At 46.0% G+C, this 24,776-nt stretch overlaps 1 protein-coding gene across 18 annotated transcripts in view; it reads right to left on the reverse strand.

Annotated features, from left to right (window-relative positions):
* Window positions 1–24,776, reverse strand: part of EPHB1 (EPH receptor B1) — a 365,941-nt gene that overhangs the window by 182,894 nt on the left and 158,271 nt on the right. For 2 of the 18 annotated variants that reach the window (XM_025200810.1, XM_025200809.1), the window contains exon 6: window positions 11,288–11,391. The exons of 13 other annotated variants lie outside the window; for them this stretch is intronic. In XM_025200810.1, coding sequence (XP_025056595.1) covers window positions 11,288–11,391 — 104 coding nt within the window. Of the gene's footprint in view, window positions 1–10,560; window positions 11,392–13,051; window positions 13,186–24,776 lie in introns of those variants that run through there. 3 more of the 18 variants (XM_025200815.1, XM_025200814.1, XM_025200816.1) reach the window with 3 other exon arrangements.

Genomic DNA, 24,776 nt, shown 5'->3' on the forward strand with positions numbered 1-24,776 from the left:
TCATGCCCCTTCTCCTCAATGGAGACAGTCACTCTGCTCCTGTGCTCCACACAGGAACTTCTGGGTTGCTCGCCTCTGCAAGAAATGTTACATAATCTGGCAGACTGATTTTGGGAGCTGGATTGTTTGTGTATCCACCACCATCCATCTGGCCCTGGATGAAGTTGCTCAGTGGATTCAGTCACCTTTAATCTTTTAGCCTGTGGGGCATCTCACAAGGGGTTTCTCCCATACATAGGTCTTCTTTTTCTCTCCTCCTCCTCCTCTCCAAAAGGTTCCCCTCCTCTAACTCTCCCAGTCATAGCACCATGAAGCCAGGGGTGGGAAGATTTAGGGCAGCCTCTCACCACAGGCTAGCAAACTTCCCTGCCACATCCCCACTGCCTCTGCTCTGCTACCAGCACTCTGCAGGCCTGGCAAAAGCTGAAGCAGAGGCCCCAGTGAGTAAGTGCTGCTGCTCCCGTAGCTGCTGGGAGAGGGACCCATCCTCTTGCAGCTGTGGGAACCACTTATTTTTGGTGTTTTAAAAAAGCTTCCAGTCCATGATGGTGAGCTCTGGCCCTGCTAGTTATTCAGATAGCAAAGGACTTGCTTGTGTTCCTAGAGACCCCCAAATCCAAACTCTCTCCTGCCTACCCACTACAGTGGAGAAAGCTGCTAAATCTTCCACAAGGCTCAGCAATTGCCAAATAGTGTTATCAGACATTTTGTCAAAGAAATGAGGGAATACAGTAAGTGGTTTCGCCCCTATTGCAGAAGAGAGCAACCAGACAAAGGCTTAAAGGAGAAAGAAGCTGAGGTAGGCAGACAAACTAGGCTTCCTCTCCAGGAGGAGTTCAAGGGGGATTTGGAAGAAGACAACAGGTTAAGGTAATTTAATGCGACTCAGTGTCAATATAAATTCCATCAGCTTGTTATTGTTTCCAAAGCCATTGTTAGGCTGAATGAAGAGCGGCTTGAAGCATATTCCAGGCAGAAGTGCAAACACAAGTAACAATAGCAACCTGCTGCACATTTTCAAGAAATGCACATTTTAAGCATGCAAGAAGGTACATTCATATGTACATTTTGATGGCTTAAAAAATGGTTCCATAAGTGTCTTTTGAAATGACTAATATCAAAGGAAAGAAGCTGCTTCAGAATGGACCAACAAGTGGCAAATTCAAGCAGTTTTAAAAACAAAGCAGGGAGAGGTAGTTTGGACTGGAAGGTGCAAACTGAATATTATTTTTCTCTAAAACAGAAATTCTCCTTTCTATCTGCACATGAAATTTCACATGGTGGGGATTTTTCACAAATGGCATCAGAGATTTATTAAATGCTTCTTCTATCCATTAGAATAAGCCCCAGAAGTAAAGTGTTCTACATTGACAGATCTGAAGATACAGACTAAAAACATCCAGTTGTATTCAACCAATCCCTGGCATTTTAGCCCTACTTGGCCCATTTATAGTTCAAAATTTAAGTCTTTGCCCATGTGTCCAATTAGTAGGGTTAAAAACAAAAAAGGGAAAAAAAGCCTTCTTTTTTTTAATGCTTGCTACATCTAAGATAAAATCAAAAGACTGAGGGCAGACTGAGATTGTATGCAGTAGGGTAACAAGGGGTGGTCAAGTGGGGCACCAGCATTGAAGCCCCTCATGGAATCTTTGCCATGGCAGTAGAAGACCTGCTCCATGGCAGCAGAAGCTGGACAGTAGCAGCCCTGTGCCCCGGAAGAGCCAAGTGAGGGGACAGCACAGCAGCCAGGTGCCAATGGACAGCAATGCAGAAGCAACACTAATGTCTCTGAGTCCCCTGAGACAGGTAAGGCTGACCAGTCTTCCCCTCTGCTCCTGCTTTCCATCACCCATCCATCCCCGTTATCCTGGACACAGCAGGGTTTTGCCCAAAGCAGACAACTTTTTAGTTACACCTGTGATTGTAGGTAGGCAGGTCTGGAAACTTCTCTTAGCTGTGAAACATGATATGCACCATGGGTTTGCCAAGAATAAGTTACCTTAAATAATAATAAATGATGATTAGTAACATGTAAGCAAATGCAATACGGAAGCAAAATGCTCATCGTAAACTTCAGGCAGTGTTCCACCATCCCTCCTCACATGTAACAGTTCTTATTCAAACACGAACTCCTACTGAACACCATGGGTCCATCTACACATGTGCTTTAATGTGTATTAGCCTATTTTAATACACATTTAAAACATCACTTAAAAACTGTGCTTTTTACTTAATGCGCATTAAAAGAGGCTAATGCTCATTAAGTGTCACTTTAAAATGCATGCTTTTTAGTTAATGTATATTAAGACAGGCTAACGCACATTTTTCTAGTACCTCATAATGGGGGTACTAGATTGTATGTGCATTAACTAAAGCACGTTCATGCACATGTAGATGCGCCCCATGGTTTTACTTGCCTAGGTAAGTGCTCCTGAACACTGGCAAGAACAACAGGATCAGATAAGATTTGCTGCCTTCTCTGCTGGCTTTTTTTTTCTCAGTCCTTAATTAGTTCTCTTTTGTGTTTCTGCATATTGGGTTGTTGCACTTGGCTGTGGTGGCTATGGCTGCCCTTTTCATTTGGAACACAAAGAATAATAGACTAAAACAAAGAAAATGTTTTCAAAGTGATTTCTGAATGGGATGTATCCTTCCAGTCCTTACCTTGAAGGAAACAGGTGAAAACACTGCAGATGGACTGCTTTTCAAGAGATCATAATTACTCTTGTAATGCAAGTCAAACTGCCAAAGTTTAAATAAGTCTGTGAACATTGGCTCTACATTGGCATGCTTGAGTAGAGGACCACAGGAGCCATTCAGGGTGGGGTGCTACTATTTTACCCTGCCATACACCAGAATACAGAGATTGAAAGCAGCACGTGCAAAGACTATAGCTGGCCAGGAACCAGTATTCCTGTGCTGAAAGTCAGCTTCCCATTCTCCATCAAGACAAAATGAAGAATTACCAGATTTTTTTTAGGAAAAAAAAGAGAAAGACACTCTGTCCTAAACTGCCTGGTGTTCAGGGCACTCCTGTACCAGGGACCCAGAGGTTCCTTTTAATTTAAGGGGAGCTAGCTGCACTGCAGTAAGCAGCCAAGGGGCATGAAGCACAGATGTAAAGCCTGTAAGCTCCTGGGACTTATGGCTTGTGGGGATAGTTTCATAGTTAGTTTGCTCGGAAGGGACCTGAGCAGATCATCAAGTCCAACCCCCTGCTATGGCAGGAAAGAATGCTGGGGTCAAATGACCCCGGCAAAGTGTCTATCTAGCCTCCTTTTGAAGACCCCCAGGGTAGGAGCAAGGACCACTCCCCTTGGAAGTTAGTTCCAGATCCTAGCCGCCCTGACTGTGAAGTAGTGCTTCCTGATATCCAGCCTGAATCTACTCTGTCAGCTTATGGCTGTTGTTCCTTTTCACTCCTGGTAGTGCTCGGGGGAACAGGGACTCTCTCACTGCCTGCTGGTCTCCCTTGGCCAGTTTATAGACGGCCACCAGATCCCCTCTCGGCCTTCTCTTGTGGAGGCTGAATAAGTTCAGGTCCCGTAGCCTCTCCTCATAGGACCTGCCCTGCTGCCCCCTGATCATGCGGGTGGCCCTCCTCTGGACCCACTCCAAGTTGTCCACATCCCTCCTGAAGTGCAGCGCCCAGAACTGGATGCAGTACTCCAACTGCGGTCTGACCAGTGTCGCATAGAGGGGGAGGATCACCTCCCTGGACCTGCTCGTGATGCATCTGTGGATGTATGACAAGGTGAGGTTAGCCTTTCTGACTGCATCCCCACATTGGCGGCCCATGTTCATCTTTGAGTCAGTAATGACTCCAAGATCCTTTTATGCCTCGTGTTGATAAGAGGGGAGTTCCCCAGCCTGTAGGTATGCTGCTGGTTCTTTCTCCCTAGGTGCAATACCTTGCACTTGTCAGTGTTGAAACCCATCCTGTTCTCATCTGCCCATCTCTGTAACCTGTCCAGATCTGATTGCAGCTTGTCCCTCCCCTCCAGCGTGCCCACCTCCCCCCACATCTTTGTGTCGCCTGCGAATTTGAACAAGGTGCTCTTCACCCTCTCGTCCAAGTTGTTGATGAAGATGTTGAACAGCGCAGGCCTGAGGACTGAGCCCTGGGGGACCCCACTGCCCACATCCCTCCAGGTTGAAAAAGACCCATCCACCACCACTCTCTGGGTACGGCCCTCCAGCCAACTGGTGACCCATCTGACTGTGTACGGATCGACACCACAATCTCCTAATTTTTTTAATAAGAATGGGGTGAGAGACAGTTTCGAAGGCCTTCCTAAAGTCCAGAAAGACTACGTCCACCGTGACACCTGCGTCCAAGGATTTTGTGACCTGATCATAGAAGGCCACCAGGTTGGTCTGACAGGATCTGCCTCTGATAAACCCATGTTGGTTGCCCCTAAGCATACACTCCCCTGCTGGTCCCTCGCAGATGTGCTCCTGGATAATTTTCTCGAAGAGCTTCCCCAGGACCAAGGTAAGGCTAACAGACCTATAGTTTTTTGGGTCCTCCCTCCTCTCTTTTTTCAAAATGGGGACATTGGCCCTCTTCCAGTCCTCTGGCACCTTGCCAGAGCACCAGAAGTGCTCGTAAAGCTGTGGCAGGGGTCCTACAATGACCTCTGCTAATTCTCTCAGCACTCTGGGGTGGAGATCATCAGGACCTGCTGATTTGGACATGTCCAGTCCCACCAGGAGGTCCCTGACTAGGTCCACTCCGACCCTGGACCTGGCTGCGCCTCCCCTGGGATGCAAAGACCCAGAGTGAGGTGGATTTTAGTTGTGCAACAGTGTGCTGGTATTTATGTTGAGATTAAGCTAGTCACCAGGGGACCTGATTGAGGCTGTAGGGGAGGATGGAGGCCATAGAGGGGTGCCTGGTGGGGCATGCTGAGACAAGCAACCTCATCTGAGGTCAGGGACCCAGAGGGCTGGGGAACAGCAACAGCAGCCTGGCTGGGACCAGGAGCTCAGAGGGCTAAAGAAGCAAGACAAGGCCGGGAGAGTTAAGGTCACAGTAGTGGGGCTCAAGCCAGAAGATTAGGCTAAGAAGGCTAAAGACTGGTGAAAGGGGTGGAAGCTAAATTAGGGCCAGGGGCCCAGGGAGAAGTGAGAGCCTGGCCAGAGCCAGGGGGTCCTGGACTGTTTGATAAATGGGGCCAAAAGGCCAAGCGGATGAGCTCAAAGTAATGCCTGCGAGGCCTGGGTGTGGCTATAGGAGAGGACGGAGACCATGAATACTGTCCATAAGGTAACAGGTGCCCTGAGGCACAGATAGGGCCAGGAGGGCCAGAACTTAATGCCCAAGGAGCAAGACTGGGGCCAACTGGGTACAAGCGGTACTAACTGGCTGAGGTGAAGTGGCGCTTACCCTGGGGCAGCCTCCATAAACACTACAGAAGTTCCATCAAGGTGTGGCAAACCAAGTAAAACGGGAAGGTACCCCACGGAGCTGGCATGGGGCAGGAATCACTTGGACACCAGGAGGTGTCACAGCCACCCTGGCCCCCAGTCTGAGGGCCTGGCACTGCTACGGGTTTGAGATCCGACACGTATGAACATTTAATTATTTATACAAAGTAGAACTGCTCCTACAAAAGAGGGAGACTGACCCCCTGAAAACCCAAGTGGTCCCAACACTTCTTGACCATATGTTATGTGCCATGACATGTAGGGTCCCTCTCTCAAAGTTGCACCCTGGGCCTGAGAAACCTTTCCTGGAAAGAAGTCTTGTTCAAAGTGGCACAGTCCAACAAAAAGATTTGGTTTCTGCAAATCAGCATTTTTCTGTGGGAAAGAAAATTGCTTTGTCAGCCACCTCTAATCAAGACCTCTAGAAAACAGCCTTATAGACAGTCTCTCTCCTGCAGATCCAGAGCTAGCATGGAAGACTCTTGACTTCTTCTCCATGGAAGGCCACACAAGACCCCAAGACAGGGTGGTGGGGGGCAAGTGGACATGGTGAGTGCTGGGGACATGGTGAGGGTATTCTTAAGTACTGGGAGAGTGTCTCCAGATGTCTCAATACCCACAGGTGCCAAAGTAGTCAAGATTCAAGTTTAGAGCAGCCCTAAGGGCCTATCTGCACTCTGGCAGACCCAAGGTTCGACAAGGATGAATTTGGGTCCCTCTCTGAGAAGGAAAAGTCTCATGAGAAAAAAAAGAGGGAAAGAAAGAATTTTTTTAAGATGCCAGGCAGGGAAGAAACCCACCAATAGCCACTGCAGCTCCTGAGACAGGACAAGAGGATGGGTAGTGGTCTTATGCACTAGGCCCCTACAAGAACACTAAAACAATGCCAGCAGGCTGGGTACAACTGCTCTGGGAAGAAGCGGGGGATAGCTGGCGATGGAGGTCTCACAAAGGTCTGGCACAGATTTCGACACATGTATAACTTCCAGGTGTTTCTCCAAGTCCCAAATTTTTGCATTACAGCTCAAAAATGACCAGCTATTCATTAGGGGACACCCAAATCCCTACAATGGTTGGGGTCCAGACTTCAGGTCACAGCATCTTCCTCTGTTTCACGCTACGTTTTCCTGCTGTGCTAAACCCAGTAGTTTTTCAGAGCCATGTTCCACTGCCTTGAGCTGCACTGTGGTATGCAGCACGACCCTCTATTAGGTCAGGCCAAGTGTGTAAAAAAAAGCAATGTTCCTATCCTCTGGTGCTCATAAAGACCTCTACGCCTAATGAAGTAATCTAATTGTATACCAACATCTCTCACAGTTGTGTTTTGGTACCAAATCTGAAGATAGGTACATTCTCCTATATTGAATCAAGATTTAGTTTATTAGTACTAAAACTTGCAAGATGCATCTGAACACCTCATGCTACCAAACACTTAGGGAGCACACTGGATTGTGCTGTAAGGGATCGTGTCCTGGTGTGGCATGGCCAGTGCGGCTGCATTTGACGCATCCTGCTGCAACGCGCTCCATCAAGCTGCAACATGACACATGATCAGGTATCAAGTCACATCAACATCCCATTCTGACACATCCTTCTACAACTGCATCAGGAAAGGAAGTAACTTGTTGCAACCTGCCACCAGTGCGTGAACAGAGACATGATCTGCTCTGGCGTCTTGTAAGGTTGGACCCAGGCACATTAACTGACACCATTTCTGTGCTACATCCTGTTCTGCTACGTTGCCATTCCTCACACGTTGTCATACTGCAAGTGCCACACCGCAATACACATTAACCCACAATAAAACTCAGTTCAGGTGACATTTATTGACTGATTATTCTTAATGTGTCTGTCACATTGTGCCTGGCTGCAGAGATGCAATAACTAAAAAATGATGGCAAATGATGTGACTAATAGCAATGCAGAGTACCAGTCTCACCCCATAATCAATTATAAATTAAAATAACCCACTCAACACTCTTCACAAAATAGGCCCCAAAGGCTTAAAGATTTCAGTTGGAAACTCAGTTCTCAGTTCCCTTTTTGAAAGCATACTGTCCAACGAGGCAATGGCGCTATGAGCAAAGCCTTCTTCTGCTGGGTTCTGGAAACAGACCTAGTAAGAGACTTTGGAGAGTCCCAGAATTAAAGAGCTCACAGTAGAAATAGAAAAAAAAAACATGGGGAGGGAAACAGACTCTGAGAAGGAAAATGGCTTTTCCAGGATCCCAGATGAGAATAGAAGGTCGGTCTCATGACTCCTAGCTCAAAATGCTGTCCCACCGGACCACAGCCTCACTCCCATATAACCCTGTCCTTCCTTCTAATGACTGACAAATATTATGCTTCAACACAATGTGAACAAAAATCCTGTCCATAATGTTAAGATTTAGTCATATGAGTTTTATTGCATCTCATTAATTATCTTTTGTCTATTTGTTGCCTATTTGGACAGACTCCCATGGGAACTGTAGTTGCTCAGCGCTTTGGAAAATCAGGACCCTTATTTAGGTGCCCCTATATGGATTTAGATGACTTATATTAGGTACCGCCATCTGAACATTTTGCCTGTTTTTGTTTTGTGACGGACAAGACCTAAATTATACCTCGGAAGCAAAGCCATTCTCCTAGCTAAAGTCTGATGGATTTTCCCATGGCTTCTGAATCCTTCCTAAAACTACTATTTAAGTGCACAAGAGATACTTTGATTTAATCACTCTGTTCATGTTCTCTACTCATCCTCTGAGAAACAAAGCACAGTGAGTGAAAAATGACCACTTTTAAAACATGTGAGCGAAATCCCACCGTATCACTCGATTTTTCATCATCAGAGTGCAGTACAAACAGGGTAATGGATGCAGCTTTTTTCCGTCAGTAGAAATTACGCCCGTGAAAAGTACAAGTAAAAACTTCAGCAATTGGCCCTAATCTAATATTTTCTTTCCTTCTCCAGCTGATTGTGTCTGTACCTTGTCTTGACAGGTCCCTTTCTGCTTTCTTTCTGTGACTGCACAATGCCCATTGTTCGAGGGATCCAACGGTTGTACATTATGTTACAAAATCAGAGTCTGCTGTAGGGGTTATAAGGGGGAAAGTCATTCCTCCTCCTCATCTGCTTCATGCCAATCCACCCCACGTCTCAAAGCCACCTTAAATATATTCCTCCCCCCACGGATGGTTGTTACTATGATTACTACTAGCCCTATATTTCTTACCTTCCTCTTCCACTCCCTTGAAGTGCTTTTGTCCTGTAGCAGACAAAGGATTTTTTTTTGCACACGGTGTTTGTTATTGTATTTAATCATGTTTGTGCACCGTTCTGGTCTCCTTCAGAAATAGTAAGCACCAGATAATAATGTTTCTCATTCAGAAGGGGCAGGAAGGGATTAAAGTGCACATTTGGTTACCTTAAGTATAGGCAGGCCAAGGTGCACCAGATGCCACCCCCAACACTGGAGCCATGGGAGCCCATGTTGAAAGGCCGAGTATTAACCAGCTGGCTCCCTGAGGACAATACAAGAGAAGGACTGTGACGCACAGATCCTTCTGGTCCAAATCCTGAAGTCCTCATTCAAGTAAAACTCCCATGGAAAGCAATGAGAACAAAGTCAAAATAAGGAATCTGTACTTCCTCTCTATACTTTAAGGATCCCTCGTAAAAGTTGCCAAAACCTTGCCATTTTATAATGAATCTCAGTGCTTTCTTAAAGCCCCCATCCCTGGGGTGAAGTGCAGGGGTGACTGGTGCCTCCTGAGTCTAGGGGGGCACAATTTGTGAGTGGGCCCAAAGCCCCGTATCCACTCCTATACTTCTGTGCCATGGCTTAGTGCCCCCCTTCCCCCCAAAAACGCCACTGGCCTGCGCAGCAAAACTACTACCCCATCCTGCGTGGCGCCGAGTCAGGGGCCAATCTCAGGGGGGCTGGGAGGGAAAAAGTTGGGAATGTGACCTGAACCCTAGAGACTCAGAACCCAAAAAGCAAGGGAAAAAGGAACATTAAAGTTAATGAATGTTTAAATATTTAAACAAACTCATGATTTTTAAGCCACTCTTGAGATTGTCTGAGACTTTACTCTTGGTTGTTGAACTACGGAGGCTGAACACGCTGCCCTTACCACCACAGCAGCTGTGACGAGCTGACACATTCAATGGAGACGTCAGGGTTAGACTGTACAACTCATTAGGCAGGCCAGAGCCACAAGCCTGGAGGGGCACAAACCTACTCAGGATCTCCCAGGGCTTGTGGGATGGCAGGGCAAGCTCAGCACCAGCCATGAAGGGAGAGCAAATCATTCACTCCCATAGGCTATGGCCCTGTGTCCTTCCCAATTTTCTTTGGACAACCTGCCATTTGGGGAAGGATGGTATGAGAAATCCAAGCATAGCTGTTGTGACCAGCTCTTCCTTGGCCTGCACTAAGACCACAGAAGGATAGCTTTTTATGCATCTCCAATCCAACCAACTCCACAAGACCTGACTCTAACCTGGGTTGACACCATACCAATGATTTCAAGTCCAGAAGGGAAATTATGAACACCTAGTCTGACTCACAATATATAGGAACCCTAAGGCACTCCACTGCCATCCTACCCAACATCTCCTGGGAAGGTTTGCATAGTTTGAAGATCAGAAATCTTTAGCACCTTAATTTTTCTCCTCATTTCCCCATGATGGCTATTCCTGAGCTATGGAGGATGGCAAGATGTTGACAGGAGAATATATGGGATTTTACATGGATCCCCATAGAGAAGTGAACCCCAGTTTGAACTCTCTCATCTCCAGGCTGAACCATGCAGCCTCCTGCACCCATCCTCCTGGAAAGCAGGCAATCCCAGTGACTTCATCACTGAAGGACCTGATCTCTTCGCTAGCCAGAGGGTTGTAGTGCTGATCTTTATTCCCTGATGTACAATGTCTGAAGGACAAGGTGACTATTGATACAATTTAAAAAAATGGGAGGAGGAGCTTTAAAAATCCCCTTTAGCCAGTCAGACAGCAGGGAACTGATAATCTGCCCATGGCAGATGGCTCACATCAAGAAAGAAAGACAGAATAAAAGAAAGAAAGAGACTTTACTTGCATTAATTTTATAGTATGCCATCATGCACAAAGCCAACGGTGATGTTCTCATTAGGATGGGGAAATGCATCTGTCAAATATAAAACCTGATTGTTTTCAGTTTGCTGGTAAAATTACATATATATCACACTCCAAAAAGCTTTAGAATGCCAAAATGAACCTTTATGCATGCTTAAAATGAGCACAACAGATACAGCCATGACCTCCAGCTTGGACACATTTTGAATGAAGGAGAGAATCCAGGAACATGCTTTAGAAGGTTTAAAGGTTCAATTGTTTCTGTTAGATTTGGTATAATCACAGCAATACTAATACAATGTGAGGTCTTGTTCCAAGTATGGTCTGTAACCACAGCAAGGAGGAAAAAAAACAAACCTCAGCCTCAGCTCATCATTTATCTGTCAACTGTAGCAGAGAGCACCAGTGAAGCCCTAACGCATATCCCATTAATGCTATTGCTTACATACATCTAGAAAAAGAAGTCAGTGGGTGCATTTGGACTAGGTTACAGAAAAAGTCTGGAGGGAGTTATACTTGGACTCTAATAGCTACTCCGAATCGAAATGCCCTGACTCCAGATGTGCTTGAGAGCATTTGGCGTGAGTCTTGAAAGGGTGTGACCAATGTGGCTTTAAACCAATTGTGTCGTCCCATTCTTTGGAACACTTCTCTGCTTTCTACTGTTTGCGATCAGTCCACTGCAAACTCCTCGGTCATGGCCCCTTTTTTCCATCACATCTCTTTGGCTGGAGGGAAAACCAGAACAAGGTAAAGTACCTGGTATGGGACATCTACAGCACCCCAGCATCTTTCTTCATGGACTTCCTTCCAGCTAAACCAGAGTTTGGGAAGTTCTGGCCCACAGAGAGGTGCCAGACAGCCTGATGGCAATGAAAAATCACACTCAGCATCTACATAATGTCATATACATATGTATATTAAAAGAAGGGCCCCTCCCTCAAATGACTGGAATTGTCACATATTGTTAGTAACTATTTAATAATATGCTGTGGATTTGCCACTTGGCTTTTTGCAAGGAAATATATTTTAGTCCTCTGCATTATGACTGATACATAATGCAAGCATATCGGTGATGCAGTGCGTTCACAAGAGTGTTAGAAACACATGCTATTGAAATATTAAATAAAATTACACAACAATCCTTTGATCATTCAGCATGAGTCATTAGGATCTCCTGGTTTTCACTGAACTGAATGCCTGTTTGATCATGGGGTTTGGAGTGTTGTGTTTTTGTTGTTTTGGGGTTGTTTTTTTGGGGGGGGCGGGGGAGGGATTGACAAAATGTCTATAGCCTTTTAAATCTGTCAGAAAAGCAATTCTAGCTAGTTAAGAGAGAGAAAAGGACTGAAAATACTTAAGGACAATCAGCAATCGGGCAAAGGACTGGGATTCTAACTGCCATGGTCACCTACAGGAAATAAACTGAGAGATATGGAGGCTGGTTATTATAACCATATTTGCTTGCATACCACATGCCCCCAAATTAGCCAAAGTACTGTTTTTGAAAGGTAGAATGCAGAAAAAAAGATTTTTCCAGAGTCCTGTCTGACTGTGTGATATAGAATAGGTCCTTCTGGAAATAGAGAGCGCAACTAGGGCTTATATATCCTGCAAATAATAAAAGTGTTGTTTCCACACCATTAGCCTTATGCTCAACTGTTCCTACAGGCACAAGCCACAGTGCTCAGTCACTAGCTACAGCTCTGAGAGGGTTAACACAGGATCCTGCCTCTTCTGCTTACTGGGGCCAGAGGCAAACAGCAGCCATTCTAGTACTCTCTCTATTTCTATTCCAACAAAGAAAAATCACCTCCCTTGCTTAAGATATGCACCCCAATTTTGGAGGGCTGACTTTGGGGGGAAAGGTGCAAGTCACATGTGAGTAAATACTGTATTGTCCTTATTATTTCTACTGTGCCACAAAAGTGCGTTGTGTTATACTTACCAGGTCCAGTAGGCCAGTGTTGTGACCTCCTCTTTGCTATCAGCAGCCTACAAAGGCTGACCATGTCTCGCTTAAGCTCTTCTTATAACCACATTATACTGAACTACTAACTCATCCCAGTCCAAGGCACTAGAGGATCTTGCCCCTGATCTGACCCCTGATACCTCAGGCATTAGGAAAGGCATCAGAATTCCCCAAGCACTTAAACTCCAGCAGAAAGTTTCCAATATTGACTATTAACTCGATAGAACAAAGTCAACAGTTTTTAAACAGTTTTATTCCTCCATTTTTAAATAAGCTCATGAAAAGTCCCCTGGAAAAATCAATGTGGGCTTTTTTTTAACGTTTGAATCAATATAACACTCAAAAATTCTTATTAAGAAAGGGAAAAAAAGTTTAAAAATACAAACAAACCACGGTATTCTACCAGGATAAGAACACACAAGGAAAAGCCAGTCGCTTCCCATGGCTTCCAGGCCATCTCCTGATGGACCCATAATGATAACGTGGTATGTCAAAGTTTTGCTAAAACTCATCCTAGAAGGATACTCAGCACTGTTAGGTTTGGATCTCACCTGTATAGATCCACGTGCCCTAGAGCTTCCCATGCCTGGAGTAGGCTGCAGAAATCCCTCTTTCATTAGCCTCCCTGGTGTGCTTCCTGGGCATCCAAGGGGAGCTTCTGGGCACTTGGGCACGAGGACCTGCACTGATGGCCAAGACAAACCAGAAGTTTAAGCACCCTGGCTTCACAGCTCATTTCTTCAGGGACACATGAGGACAACAATGGTCCCAAAACCCAGTCACTCTTTAATTTAGCTAGCAGAAGAAGTATACTGATCTAAACAAAATAAGAAATGTCTTCACACACCTTCCAGCTCACCATAAGTGTCACAGGTTGACCCCTCTGAAGTGCCAGTATCCCCCTCCTGCATATGGATTCCCCTTCTCATTATGAAGGAAGACTCTCTCTCCTGTGCAGCCTCCATATTTGCCCTTCAGTTGGTCCCAAGTAAGGAGGGCTTGCTATTCCCCTGTCCAAATTTCTTACGTCTTTGTGTATCCTTCCAATTCCCCCCACCCTCTCTCTCTCAAGCTGCCTGTTGTTGTTGTTTTTTTTTTTTTTAAGAGTCAGGTTAGACACTTGTTCTTTTTGGCTCAAATCCTATTTCATCTCTAGGTGCCTGAATACTACTCAGCTCTGTACATGTAAAGGTGTAGTGACATTTATTACCTGTTACGATCCCATTTCCAGCTGTGTGACCAGACTTGCCCCTTTGAGCATAGAATCACAGACAATGAGGGTTGGAAGGGACCTCAGGAGGTCACATCTAGTCCAAACCCCTGCTCAAAGTAGGACCAGCCCCACCTAGACCACCCCACCCAAGGCTGTGTCTAGCCAGGTCTTAAAAATCTATAAAATCATAGAAAATTAGCATGTTCAAAAGGGATCTGTTACCACCACTTCTGTGTGGCTCCGTCTTGCCTAGGAAATCCAAAATTCTGTGCAAGTCCATGAAACAAGCCAGAAAAAAAACCAGGCACAGCAGCTACTGGATGGAGAGGGACTCTGCCTTGCCTTTCAACCCAGCTGTTTTGTGGTGAAGGTGCTTTCCAGGAATCAGGAGGCCTGTTTTAGGCCTTTCTTAGACAGAGGTTTAAACCTTTAATCTCCCAATTCCAAGCAAAGTGCCCTGATAATCAGCCAGAGCCAAGAGTGTGCTTCACCCCTCCTGCCGAAGCTGACCCACTGGGCAACCAAGAGGGGAAGAAAAAACATGTAATCCCAGTAGACCTTGGAAGGGGGAACAGATAAATAGGACACTCACCTAGACTGCTACCAGAGACCCCTTTCTACTCTTCCCTCGAGACATTTTACTTCTCTATCTGCTGTTGCATTCACATATAAAAATGTCTACACCAAGCAACCCACTGCAGCTCAGATTTGTTATGCCTAGTACCCCATGTCTAAAGGTCCAGAAAAAAAAAAAGCATAGAGAGGGGATACTGGAAACAAAGCTCCCCTCTTTCTCCTGTGGCAGAGAACACCAGCTTTCCTTCAGCTCTAAATCTTTCAAGGTGTACTCCACACGTCTGAACAGGAAGGAAAAGGCCTGAATCCACTGGAGTAACATTTAGGCTAATAATGTCTAATTAAGACCTCCATTAAAACCCATCATACTCATTAGAAAAAAAATATAACAAGGTTTTCCTGGACATTTTCCTTGTGAAATTATTACGAGTGTTAATGGATGTCTTCATTAAGGTATAATTTAAGAAAAATTACTTTTTTTTTTTTTTTTTTTTTTTTTTTTTTTTTTTTTTTTTTTAAGGTATAGTGATTCAAAGCCATCTACTTCTTAAATCTCACAGAAGCAAGGTGATCACTAAAACTGGGCTGCCTGTTCCACCCAGTGGTAGAAATGGGCAAAGATTACAAACAAATGTTACAGACTCAAAGAAGGCTGCAAATAGGGTTTAAAAGTAGCTGGAGGTCAGGTCTTTGAATTATAGTGTAGGACTCAAATATGTGAGGTGCACTTGGACAGTTTGCGTGTTTAAATATAGAACCACAAATATAGGGAGTCAGTGACAAACAGGAATTAAGCTTTTAGTTTTGTATTAATCATGCAACTCAGGCAGGAAAAGCACTTAGCAGTGACACATGATAGAAAAGATGACAGAAAGAATTTATTGTTTTGAAATGAGAGAAAACAGCAGAAAAAGTTAATTTTTTTAAGCCATGGAGAGAATCGCCAAATTGGGTTCTTTTTTGGTTCACTCTTCAAGTTTGTCTTCAAACAGCAGCTGTATCAGCTTAACTGAGATTAGCTTTTAAAATGTATCTAGTTAAACCAGTGCAAGCTCCTGGTAGGATAGCTTTTGCTTTTATCAAATAGCTTCAGTAGGTAACTGAAGCTATAAACCAAGTTTATATTGAATTAAGAGTGCCCAGTTTGTAGTAGTAAACTACATAGGTTAAAAATATATATACCTTTAGGCCTAGTCTACATGGAAAGGTTGCACTTGGGTAATATAAACTCTCTCTTAAATTAGTTTAGTTATATGAATACACAACCTTGTGCACGGATACTTTTATTCCAGTTTAAGAGTGGCTCTTGCTGTTCAGTTTACAATCAATTTTAAGCCACTAGGAATTTAAAAACCTCTTTTGGGCTGAATTAAATGTGTCCCCAGAGGTGCCTGCACCAGCTCAATTAAATTGGTTTATATTCACACCTTGTGTTGAATTGGTTGCAGCTTTCTCATGTGGACAAGACCATTAGGGCAAAGTATAGACAGACAAAAAGCCTGAGGCTGAATTGATTCAATCTTCACAGGTTAGTATAAACTGCATAGATTGAACCAATAAGCAAGTGAACAGACATTCACTTTTGATTCTGGAAATGCAGCCACATGCCTGCAGTGGCTCAGGCCAGAAGCCAGGGGGCGATAGAGCATGCGTCCCTGCTCAGCTGGAGCAGGCAGCTTGGGCCAAGGCTAATCCAACCATCCTTTCAGGGGTGGGTTGTGGAGGAGGTGCAAAACATCCTGGGATGCTGGGGGACTGAGAATTAACTTGAATCTGGAGGGGCTCTGAGACAGAAGTTCAATAAACTGATTTAACCGAAATCAGTTAAGTCTGATGCTACATCCATCCAGGTTTATCTTCAGCCAGTTTCGGCCATTTAGAAAGCAGTTTATGTGCACTGAACTTCTGTTGTATTACAGATTTGAACTGGTTTCTAATCACTCATACTGGTTTATGTGTAACTTCTGTCCCTAGCCTAGGTGAGCAAGGCAAGTTTGTGTGGAGCCCAGGCTTGGCACTTCAGTATAGCAACGTCAGTTTTGCAAGATCCTAGGACAAATGCAGCTATATGCCTATGGAAGTCAATAAGAAAAAAGGGGGAAAAACAAACAAACAAAACCTCTCAACCCTTTTCCCTAGGTCTTGTTGAAGAGGGTGTATTATAGAGTTTGCTGCTTCAACTCAGGAAAGCAACTCAGATTATATCAGTAAACTGCATGTTTTAGGTTGTTCTTATGGGACTCTGCTAGGTTAATCTGCCCATAGCCTGCACCAAGGGGTAACTGCAATTTAATTGTCCATAGAAAAACTACTGTTCATCCTTCAACTGGATTGCAAACATTTTGTAATAGGAAGGGGTTTAAGCCCCTCTGACAAAAGGGAAGCGTACAGAATTTCTGGGTACAATAGACGTAAATCCCCTCACCCAAGCCTGCCTGGAGAAGAGATCCTCAAACATTTGGTATTTTATGAAAATAGTAAATGACATGACAGTAAGCGAATGCCTATCCCAGGCCCTGGAGCTCTGGCTTTCAATGCTACTGGGGTGTATGATGCAGGAAGGCAACACAGACCCATGAAGACCCAGGGGCACAGTAACATCTATAGAGAACTAACTGCTCCCTAGCAAGCAGGCAGCCCTGAAGAATGATGATACCTTGGTGCTTTTTCCACCACAGCAATTGCTTTCTCTGTAGCTCCAATAGTCCAGATAGGTCTGCAGTCAGCCATTTAGGGGCAAACTGTCCACAAAATGCTGTTCATAAAGCAGACTGGGAGCAAGAATGGATTGATTCCTTCTCTCCTCCAGGCCCCTATTTTTCTCAGATCTCTCCACCTTTCTAATATCTCCTTTGCTCTTCGTGGGCCATCTCAGGGAATACCACACCACTCAGACCATGTCCATAAAACTAGCATTTTACCAGGAGAGGAAGAACATATTACACTGGCAAAGCGCTCCTAGAATGGGGGCAGCTCCATCAGCAGAGCAGTGCTTTGTCCCAGTAGCCTACCCAGAGAAAAGCAAGTTGTACAAGTCCACATGCTGTTGCCAGCTCATCCAGGTTAGCCATGAGTTGCACCTCTTCCTGTTCTGTCCAACAGCAATGCCGCAGACACCAGTCTTGTGGACACGGCTTCACCTTCAAGCATGGCCTCCGTAGGTGTGTTTCCCAGTGCTGTCTTTTTCCCACCAGCTCCCCTCCTTGATTTTTTTTTTCTTTTCTCTTGCTCTGTGTTTCTCTATGGTTGGAAACTGATGTCACCCAAGTGCCACCCTGAAAATTTTTATGGCAGCACAAGAGCCAAATAAACAGATGCCCATCCCCCTTGTCACACCACAAATGCCCAATATTATGGCTGTGAAAATAGGTGGTAAAAAAAATGGTGCTGCTTTTTTTTGTGGTGGACGTCTGTTTGATTTATGGTAGGAGTGTGGGGGCAGGCTGGAGCTGCCCGTGCTTGCCAGCCACACCAGGCAGGTGCCACCAGGCTGCAGGGATATTCCCAGTGAACACTGGATTAGGCCCCTGAAGTTCGGGGCATGCCTGGCTGCATTCCCCGCTTGCACAGGCACCCCAAGAATCACCCGGCAGGACTCATATCAAGCTACCATGCCCCGACTCATGGCATGACTCTGCAAATGGGGGAACCTCCCCCCACTTGCAGCTGTCCCACAGGATTGGGTCCCTGAAGCCCTGGGAGTGGCAGGGGCCCAACCCTGCAGGACGAGTGATATCTGTGTCTCCCAATGAAGCAGATTCAGCTGTGGGATGCACCCTAGCACAGCTGAACCCACTCCAAGGACAATGTCACAGTTATTGCAAGACTGGTTGTACCGGAGCATGTCTGGCAGTGGGAACTGGAGTGTCCACATGTTATCTTTCAAAGCAGGATGAAAAAGCAGGGTGCACTACCGGTCTCTGATGGTAAGCTGAAAGCAGGGAAAAGGATGGGATGTGCAGAGCAGGGTCTGGGCCAGGGCTGCCCCCATTCCTACCTATCCTCTCAGTTTCTTCCCTTTAATCCACCACACTCTTCCCTTTTCCAGTCCCAAAGCCCAGGGTAGCTAGAGAGCACAGTCAGCCCCACACTGTGGGGATTCCCTTCATCCATTCCCACTGAGCCACTTGGTCCTGAGCACCCATCACCCCCACAGCCCTCATCCCAGCCCCAACAGTGGTCCAAGCAGCCTAGAGGCTGCAGCTGACTCTGGCCTCTGGCTCCCAAGGTCCCCTTCCCTACCACATCCCCTCTTCACCATCCACCAAGGCCAAACCACTACCATTTGCCCTCCAAGACAGTTTTCTCTGGGGCCCATTCTCCCCCAGAGTTTGGGCAGGGATTTCTCATGTTCCCCAACTCCTTTTTGACTTTTAATTATGGGTAAGAGAGTGCTCTGCATGGCAAGTGCTGTTTGGTAGTGCCAATATTATTGTGCCAGAATGGTACAGACACCGTGATAAAGCAGGACAAACTGTTAATAGGTGTCATTAGGCAAACACTTTGGGGCATCTGTGGTGCAAGAAGCAGGAAGGACATCTACATGCTTGCATTTCATGTTGTGACAAGGGCAACATCTGTTCGCAGCCCACATGCCCAGGCTCTCCAGGACAGAGCAGGTGTCCTCCTCCAGGATGCTGCAATCTTTCAAAAAACATCTGGATATTTTTCGTGCTGGGATCACTTGATGCCAGCTGACTTCCTACCTATGGTGAGAGGGGCTGGACACAATGATCTCACGAGGTCCCTTCCAGCCCCTAATGTCTATGAAATCTATGAAATCAAGGAAAGTGTTGGAGCTCTAGCTAAAGCTTTCTGCATGTCTCCCAATAGGCAAAAGGCTCCTCTAATTGACAGCAGCTCCACAAGACTAAGTAGACCCAGGTATGCCTTGAGAATGGGATGCCTCATCAATATTGGGGTCTCTTCTGTAGTCTCAGGGGATATTTCAAAAGGGAAAATGAACTAGAGAAGAAAAACACCAAGAGAAGCAACAGAGACATCCAAATACTGTTTTGCCTACTCACAGGCTGCATTCATTTTAATGTAAATCCACTTTCTAACCTCCTTAATTAGGATGCAAAGGACTATGTGGAAACACTGATCTGAGTTGAAATCAGGGTCCGCAGGATTTGGATTCCAAAGGAAAACTGGAGCCCATCTGGTTTGAAATAGAAATCAATGCGTTTACACAGCCTGACACATTCATTTCAAAGCCCACCTGGGGAACTCTCTGTTAGACAAGCCCTCAGCCACTTTCTCCTCTGGAGGCCTGCGCCTACTGCCTCGGCTCTCACACTTAGGAGTCCTTGGCGGCTTATCCTTTTGCAAATCTCGCAGCCAGACAGGATGACACAACAGCAACGGAACAAAACCAAACTGGGGCATCCGCGAAAATGATACACTTCCCAGTCCCCATAATAGAGACAATTCCAGAATAGAGGCATTGAGGGGAGAGGAGAGATAGAAAGGGAGACAGGCAGTGGGAGTCTCACAAACACTTTCTTTTTACCTCTTTATTTTTTACCTCCTTTTTATGGTGGAAAGTTTTGTTTTGTTTTTTAAAGGAATAAACCCCCTCCTTTCACTCTGGAAGGACCTTTGTCACTTGTTTTGTCAAAATAACCCACTCCCACTTCTTTGGAAGAAAGGCCTCCCCCCAGTCATTCTCCTCTCTGCCTTTAAAAGCTGATTGATTTGCATGGAAGCTAAATTCCTCCCTGCTCCCCTTTTTCTCTGTCTTTCTCTCCCTCTTTCTCTCGCTCTAATTAGCAATTGCTTTTTCTGTATGGATGTTCACAAAAAAGACAGAAAGAGAAAAAGGGAAAGCCGGGATCTGTGTGAAAGACGGAGGCAGATGGCGTCGTCTTAAGCTCCTCTATGGGCTGGAGCCACCCTGTTGGCAAATAACATACAATGTCTGTCTAAAGATCACAGTGTGGAGGGATGGCAGAGAGACCCTAGTGGGCTCTCCTGCCATTCAGAGTGCAGAGAGCAGGGAAGATGAAAAGAGCCATGGAAAGGAACTGGTGGGGAGGAGAAGGGTCAACAGGTCAGCCAAGGAACTGGGGGAAGAGAGGAGGTTTCCCAGCTACGCTGGAATAAGTATCCCACCAGTATGAGAAACAGGGAGCTTGCCTCTGCCCACACACACTCGGTTCGTGGTTCCTTCGTGCTTTCTGCCTCTAACAGTTAGAAGCATGCCCAGCAAGCCCATCGGGCACCAAGGTCCGCCACCGTGGTGCACTGCATTAGTGAATGCAGCAGCTGGGCTGCAGGCTGGACAGAAAATATGCATACATACAGTATTCGACAGCTGCATGGGGCCTTGGGCGGTTCATAACGGGACACTGAGATGTTCATCTTGGTTTCGAATGGAAATAACCAGAGCGCAGGCCAGCTGACTCCAAGGGCACAGAGAGCAGCAGAGCATGTGGTGTCAGTACAGGTGGGAGTGCAGCAAGCAGCTTCCAGCCCCTATGTCCTCGTCTCCAGCAGCAGCACATATGAAGCAGAAACACCAGCACACTCATTATGAATCTGGAAACACATCTGATCAGTATGTGCTTGCCTTCCTCATATGAAGGCACTGAAACATGGCTGTTCTCATCTCATCTCTCCTTCACATCAATAGCTCCATGTCACCCAGTGCCACCATAACGGTGTTGCCCCTTCTTTCCTACAACACTGTGTCCTTTGGCCTCATCCTCACCCTAGCCCACAGATTCTGGAAGACAGGCTCCTACACACTCTGGAGACATTACTTAAGTCTACTTCTGTCTCCTTCAGTCAGCAAGCTCCAGATCCTCACACTAGGCAAGGGGTGCTTGGAGAAGCATGCAATAATCTGTGCAGAGACACTGTGCTCCTCTGGCCATGCTGGAAAGCACTGTGAGGCAGCCTACCAGCACCCATCGCTTCATACCACTTGTTTTCCTTGTACAGAAGTGCTGGCCTCTTGTGGGCTGCTTTGCCCCCACTGCAAGGGACAAGTGAGGAGAGACATCAGTGAAAACCAAGGCAACACGAGCAAATTCTCAGAATGAACAATATTTTGATTGGGAAATCTTGACACTTCCCTCCTTTGACATTAGCAAATTAGTCCAACAGTAATGACAAAATGTCCATGCCAATTAAAAAAAAAAGAAGAAAAACAGCAAAGGATCACCTTATGAATCTCACACTGTACAGTTGTGTCCCCATTTCTGGAATCTATAAATAGGGGAAATCAGTAATTATCACCAGGGCCATTCCTTAGAAAGGGAGAGATATACGATGAATAGGAATGGGGCCTTCCATTCATTAAAATTCAACCAGTGGAGAGCACCTCCCCTGTTATCCCTTTCATGAATCTGGCCTAGGCAGTGAAATGGAGACAGGCAGGAGAGAAAGACAAATGGCAAAAAGAAAGGAGAGAGAGAGATGTAGAAAGCAAAGAGAAAAAAAAACGAGCCAAAAAGGCAGAAAGGGGAAGAAAGGACCAGCAAAACACATGCTACAAGCAGGATTTTAAAATGAGGAGGAAGAAGTTATTTCTGAGACAATGTGGCCCCCAAAACAGTAATTAATATTCAAGCAATGCCTCCAAACCCCGCTTTTAAGCAGAAGGGGTGCTTTAGGGTTGCCTTCTTGCTTTTTACTAGCTTTGAATAGACCCCATGTAGAGTCCAAAATAAGAAAAGATAAAGAGAACCAGGAAAGCAGAGAAAGGAATGGGCTGTCATCAGGTGGAATGACAAGGGAAAGCAGTCATGGGCCATGAGGCACGCTTGTGATCCCCAGCACCCGGCTAGAACGTGTGGCTTCCTGCGCAGGAGGCATCCGCCAAGAAGAACGGGAGCCCGAGTTGAGCACAATCCTCTGGGGACATCCCGCTGACACGGCTCCTGTGGCACTCTTCCAATTTTCAGCTCAGCAAAAGAGAAGGAACATTTCAAATCAAAATCCTGTTCATCAGGCCCTTTCTAGCTGAGTTGCAGGAAAGCCACACGCACACAAGATTCCTGTCCCTAGCAAAAGGGAGAAGAGAGACTTTTTAATGCAATCCGACTGCTTCATGGAGGTTTCTTATATCACTGTAGCCAGCGGCGTGATGTTGAGGCACATGCTCTGGAGACACGTGCAGGTCCAGCCTTAGCAGACCACGATGATGGAGGAAGGAGGAAGAGTCTTTACAAGATCCACTTCTACCTTGATTTATGTATTGAAAGGAAGTTCTTCTCATTCACAGAGGTCTGTGATTGCAAAGTCTGTGACTGTGCCTGTCCACATAGAACAGAAAACAATAATTCTGCCTCCAACAGAGAACTGAAGATGAGAAAGTCGACAACTGTGGAAACAAGCTTCAGAAAGCGGGCGGATGATCGGGGTCCTTGAAGGGAGATCTGGGAGCTGTCTACAGCAGAATCACTGAATCAGGCTAAAGGTTTTTCTACATGTTCCAGAGAGGCTCAATGGGCTTTAGCAATGTTTGCTGTGCCACACTAGAGACTCAATGCTGGGCTAAACCTTTTAGGGCCGACCCAGCACTGAAGTCAATGGGGCCCATTCAAGCCTGAAGTCTATGGGAATTGGGTTGGTGCTTGCTGTTGACTGTCCACAGGACACTGTGCACAGGCCCCCACTGGCGTACCAGTGAATGCATTAGCAGAATTCAGTGCTGTAGGTGTAGCTCTTGCAGAGCTGTACTGGATCCTCAGCTCAGTGCCACAGCTGGTGAGGGAACTAATTACAGGTAGTCCTGTCACATGAACAAGAACGGTCTGCCCTGAGATCTGGGGTCCCCGAGGATCCAGGTGGACACTCTGGTGAGTGCAGCTAGCAGTACAGTCTGATGGGAAGCTTCTTCGCTAGTGACTCGGTCACCACCTGTGCCGGAAAATGGGAATGTGCTATGAGTTATCGGGCATGTGCAAAACTACAGGAAAAGAGAGAGGAACAAAAGGTTCCTTTCATGTTACGTATCATGGCTGGGTGGGCGACAAATCATCACAGAAAGCCACTTTCTTCTAACACAGAACAAGGAACTTCAGTACAGTAAGGTAACAGCGTTATCCCTACAGCTGCTGAGCTCTGCCAATACTCTGCCTCACCGAGTGGCAGAAACCACAATGTAAAATTTGCAGTGCAGACACAAGTTACAGATGATGCTGTTTTGAAATATCTTTGTCTGAACCCTGAAAACAATGATTTTCACCCAATCAGCCACTTTTGAAGTGGTCTGCAGCTGTGCACTTGTGTTTGGTCATGGCTACAGACCAATTTCTATGGCCAGATTGGGCAAAAGTTGTCACTTCTGTCTGTGCCCTTGGAAGCACAAGAGGGGGAGGAGTATAAACCGAAACAATCAAGGCAGGGAGAAGGGGGGGAGGGTCCATTCACACAAATTGCTTGTGACCTTGAGCCTCCCTCATCATTCACCTCAACATGGAAACTAAAGGAATAATAAAAAAGTGCATTTGTGGAAGAACGCTGAAAGCGTTCAGCCCTCGGCAGTACACATTAGAGCTCCAGAGCTCCTCTGGGAGAGAGAAACCTGGCTGAAAATGACCCTCCTGTTCTGGCTTGTGGAAGACAAGGCCTCTGGGAGCATATGTGTTTTAGAAATAGCCCAGGGATGCTTTCTTGCATCCGCCGCAGCAGGAGAACCCTGGCATCGCCTGCTGAGGCAGGTTGGGTTCAAACTGTTGTGCTTAATCCCATGGTTTTTTTTTTTAATTGTGGGCCTCACTGGTTTAAATTTCCAGCTGTGCTATGCAGCTCTGTCTATTTGTTATTCTGTGCGACTCCAGCTACAGCACATCATTCAGAAATTCTTAACTGCATGATGACAGGATTTCACTACCAGGAAAAAAAACTAGAATCTGTTCCTCTCAGTCTGGCTTTGTAAATGCAAAATAAAAATTCAGGGCAAAGATCCTTTGGCCTTCATATACCTCCTGCTCCCGTGCCCTCCTCTTAAAGAATGCTTTATCTGAGAACAAGCTTGTCACAAAGGTCAAAGTGGTAAGAAAGGATCTGGTCCTGTAGCCATAGTCTGTGCTAGATGGTAATCTCAGCTACTCACTTGTGACGCAGACTACTTGTTGGAAGCCCGACAGCCTTTACTGCAAGGCAATTGTACAATGACCCGGTGTACTCTGTGATATTCCACAAGCCATTTGCCTCCTACCGCAGAACCAGTCCCTGGAGTCTTAGGCCGAAATTATTTTATGTTTTGCGTCTACGGCTGCAAAAGGAAATCTTCCAAATGTGAACTGAGCATAAACACATGCAGTACTGACTGCTCGATTCAGCACGAATCTTCAGATAATGGAGTCACAGACAAATAGGGCTGAAAGAGACCTCAGTAGTCGTCTATCCCAACTCTCTGCTCAAGGCAAGATCATCCCTGTCCAAAGGAAGATCCAGGATTCCCCAAAGTGGGGAGCAGGAGCAGCAACCAACACTGCAGGGATGGCTGCCCCCCCGGCTCTGTGGGAGTCTCG

Source organism: Alligator sinensis, unplaced genomic scaffold (assembly GCF_000455745.1).
Source record: "Alligator sinensis unplaced genomic scaffold, ASM45574v1 scaffold1086_3, whole genome shotgun sequence".
Taxonomy (NCBI): domain Eukaryota; kingdom Metazoa; phylum Chordata; order Crocodylia; family Alligatoridae; genus Alligator; species Alligator sinensis.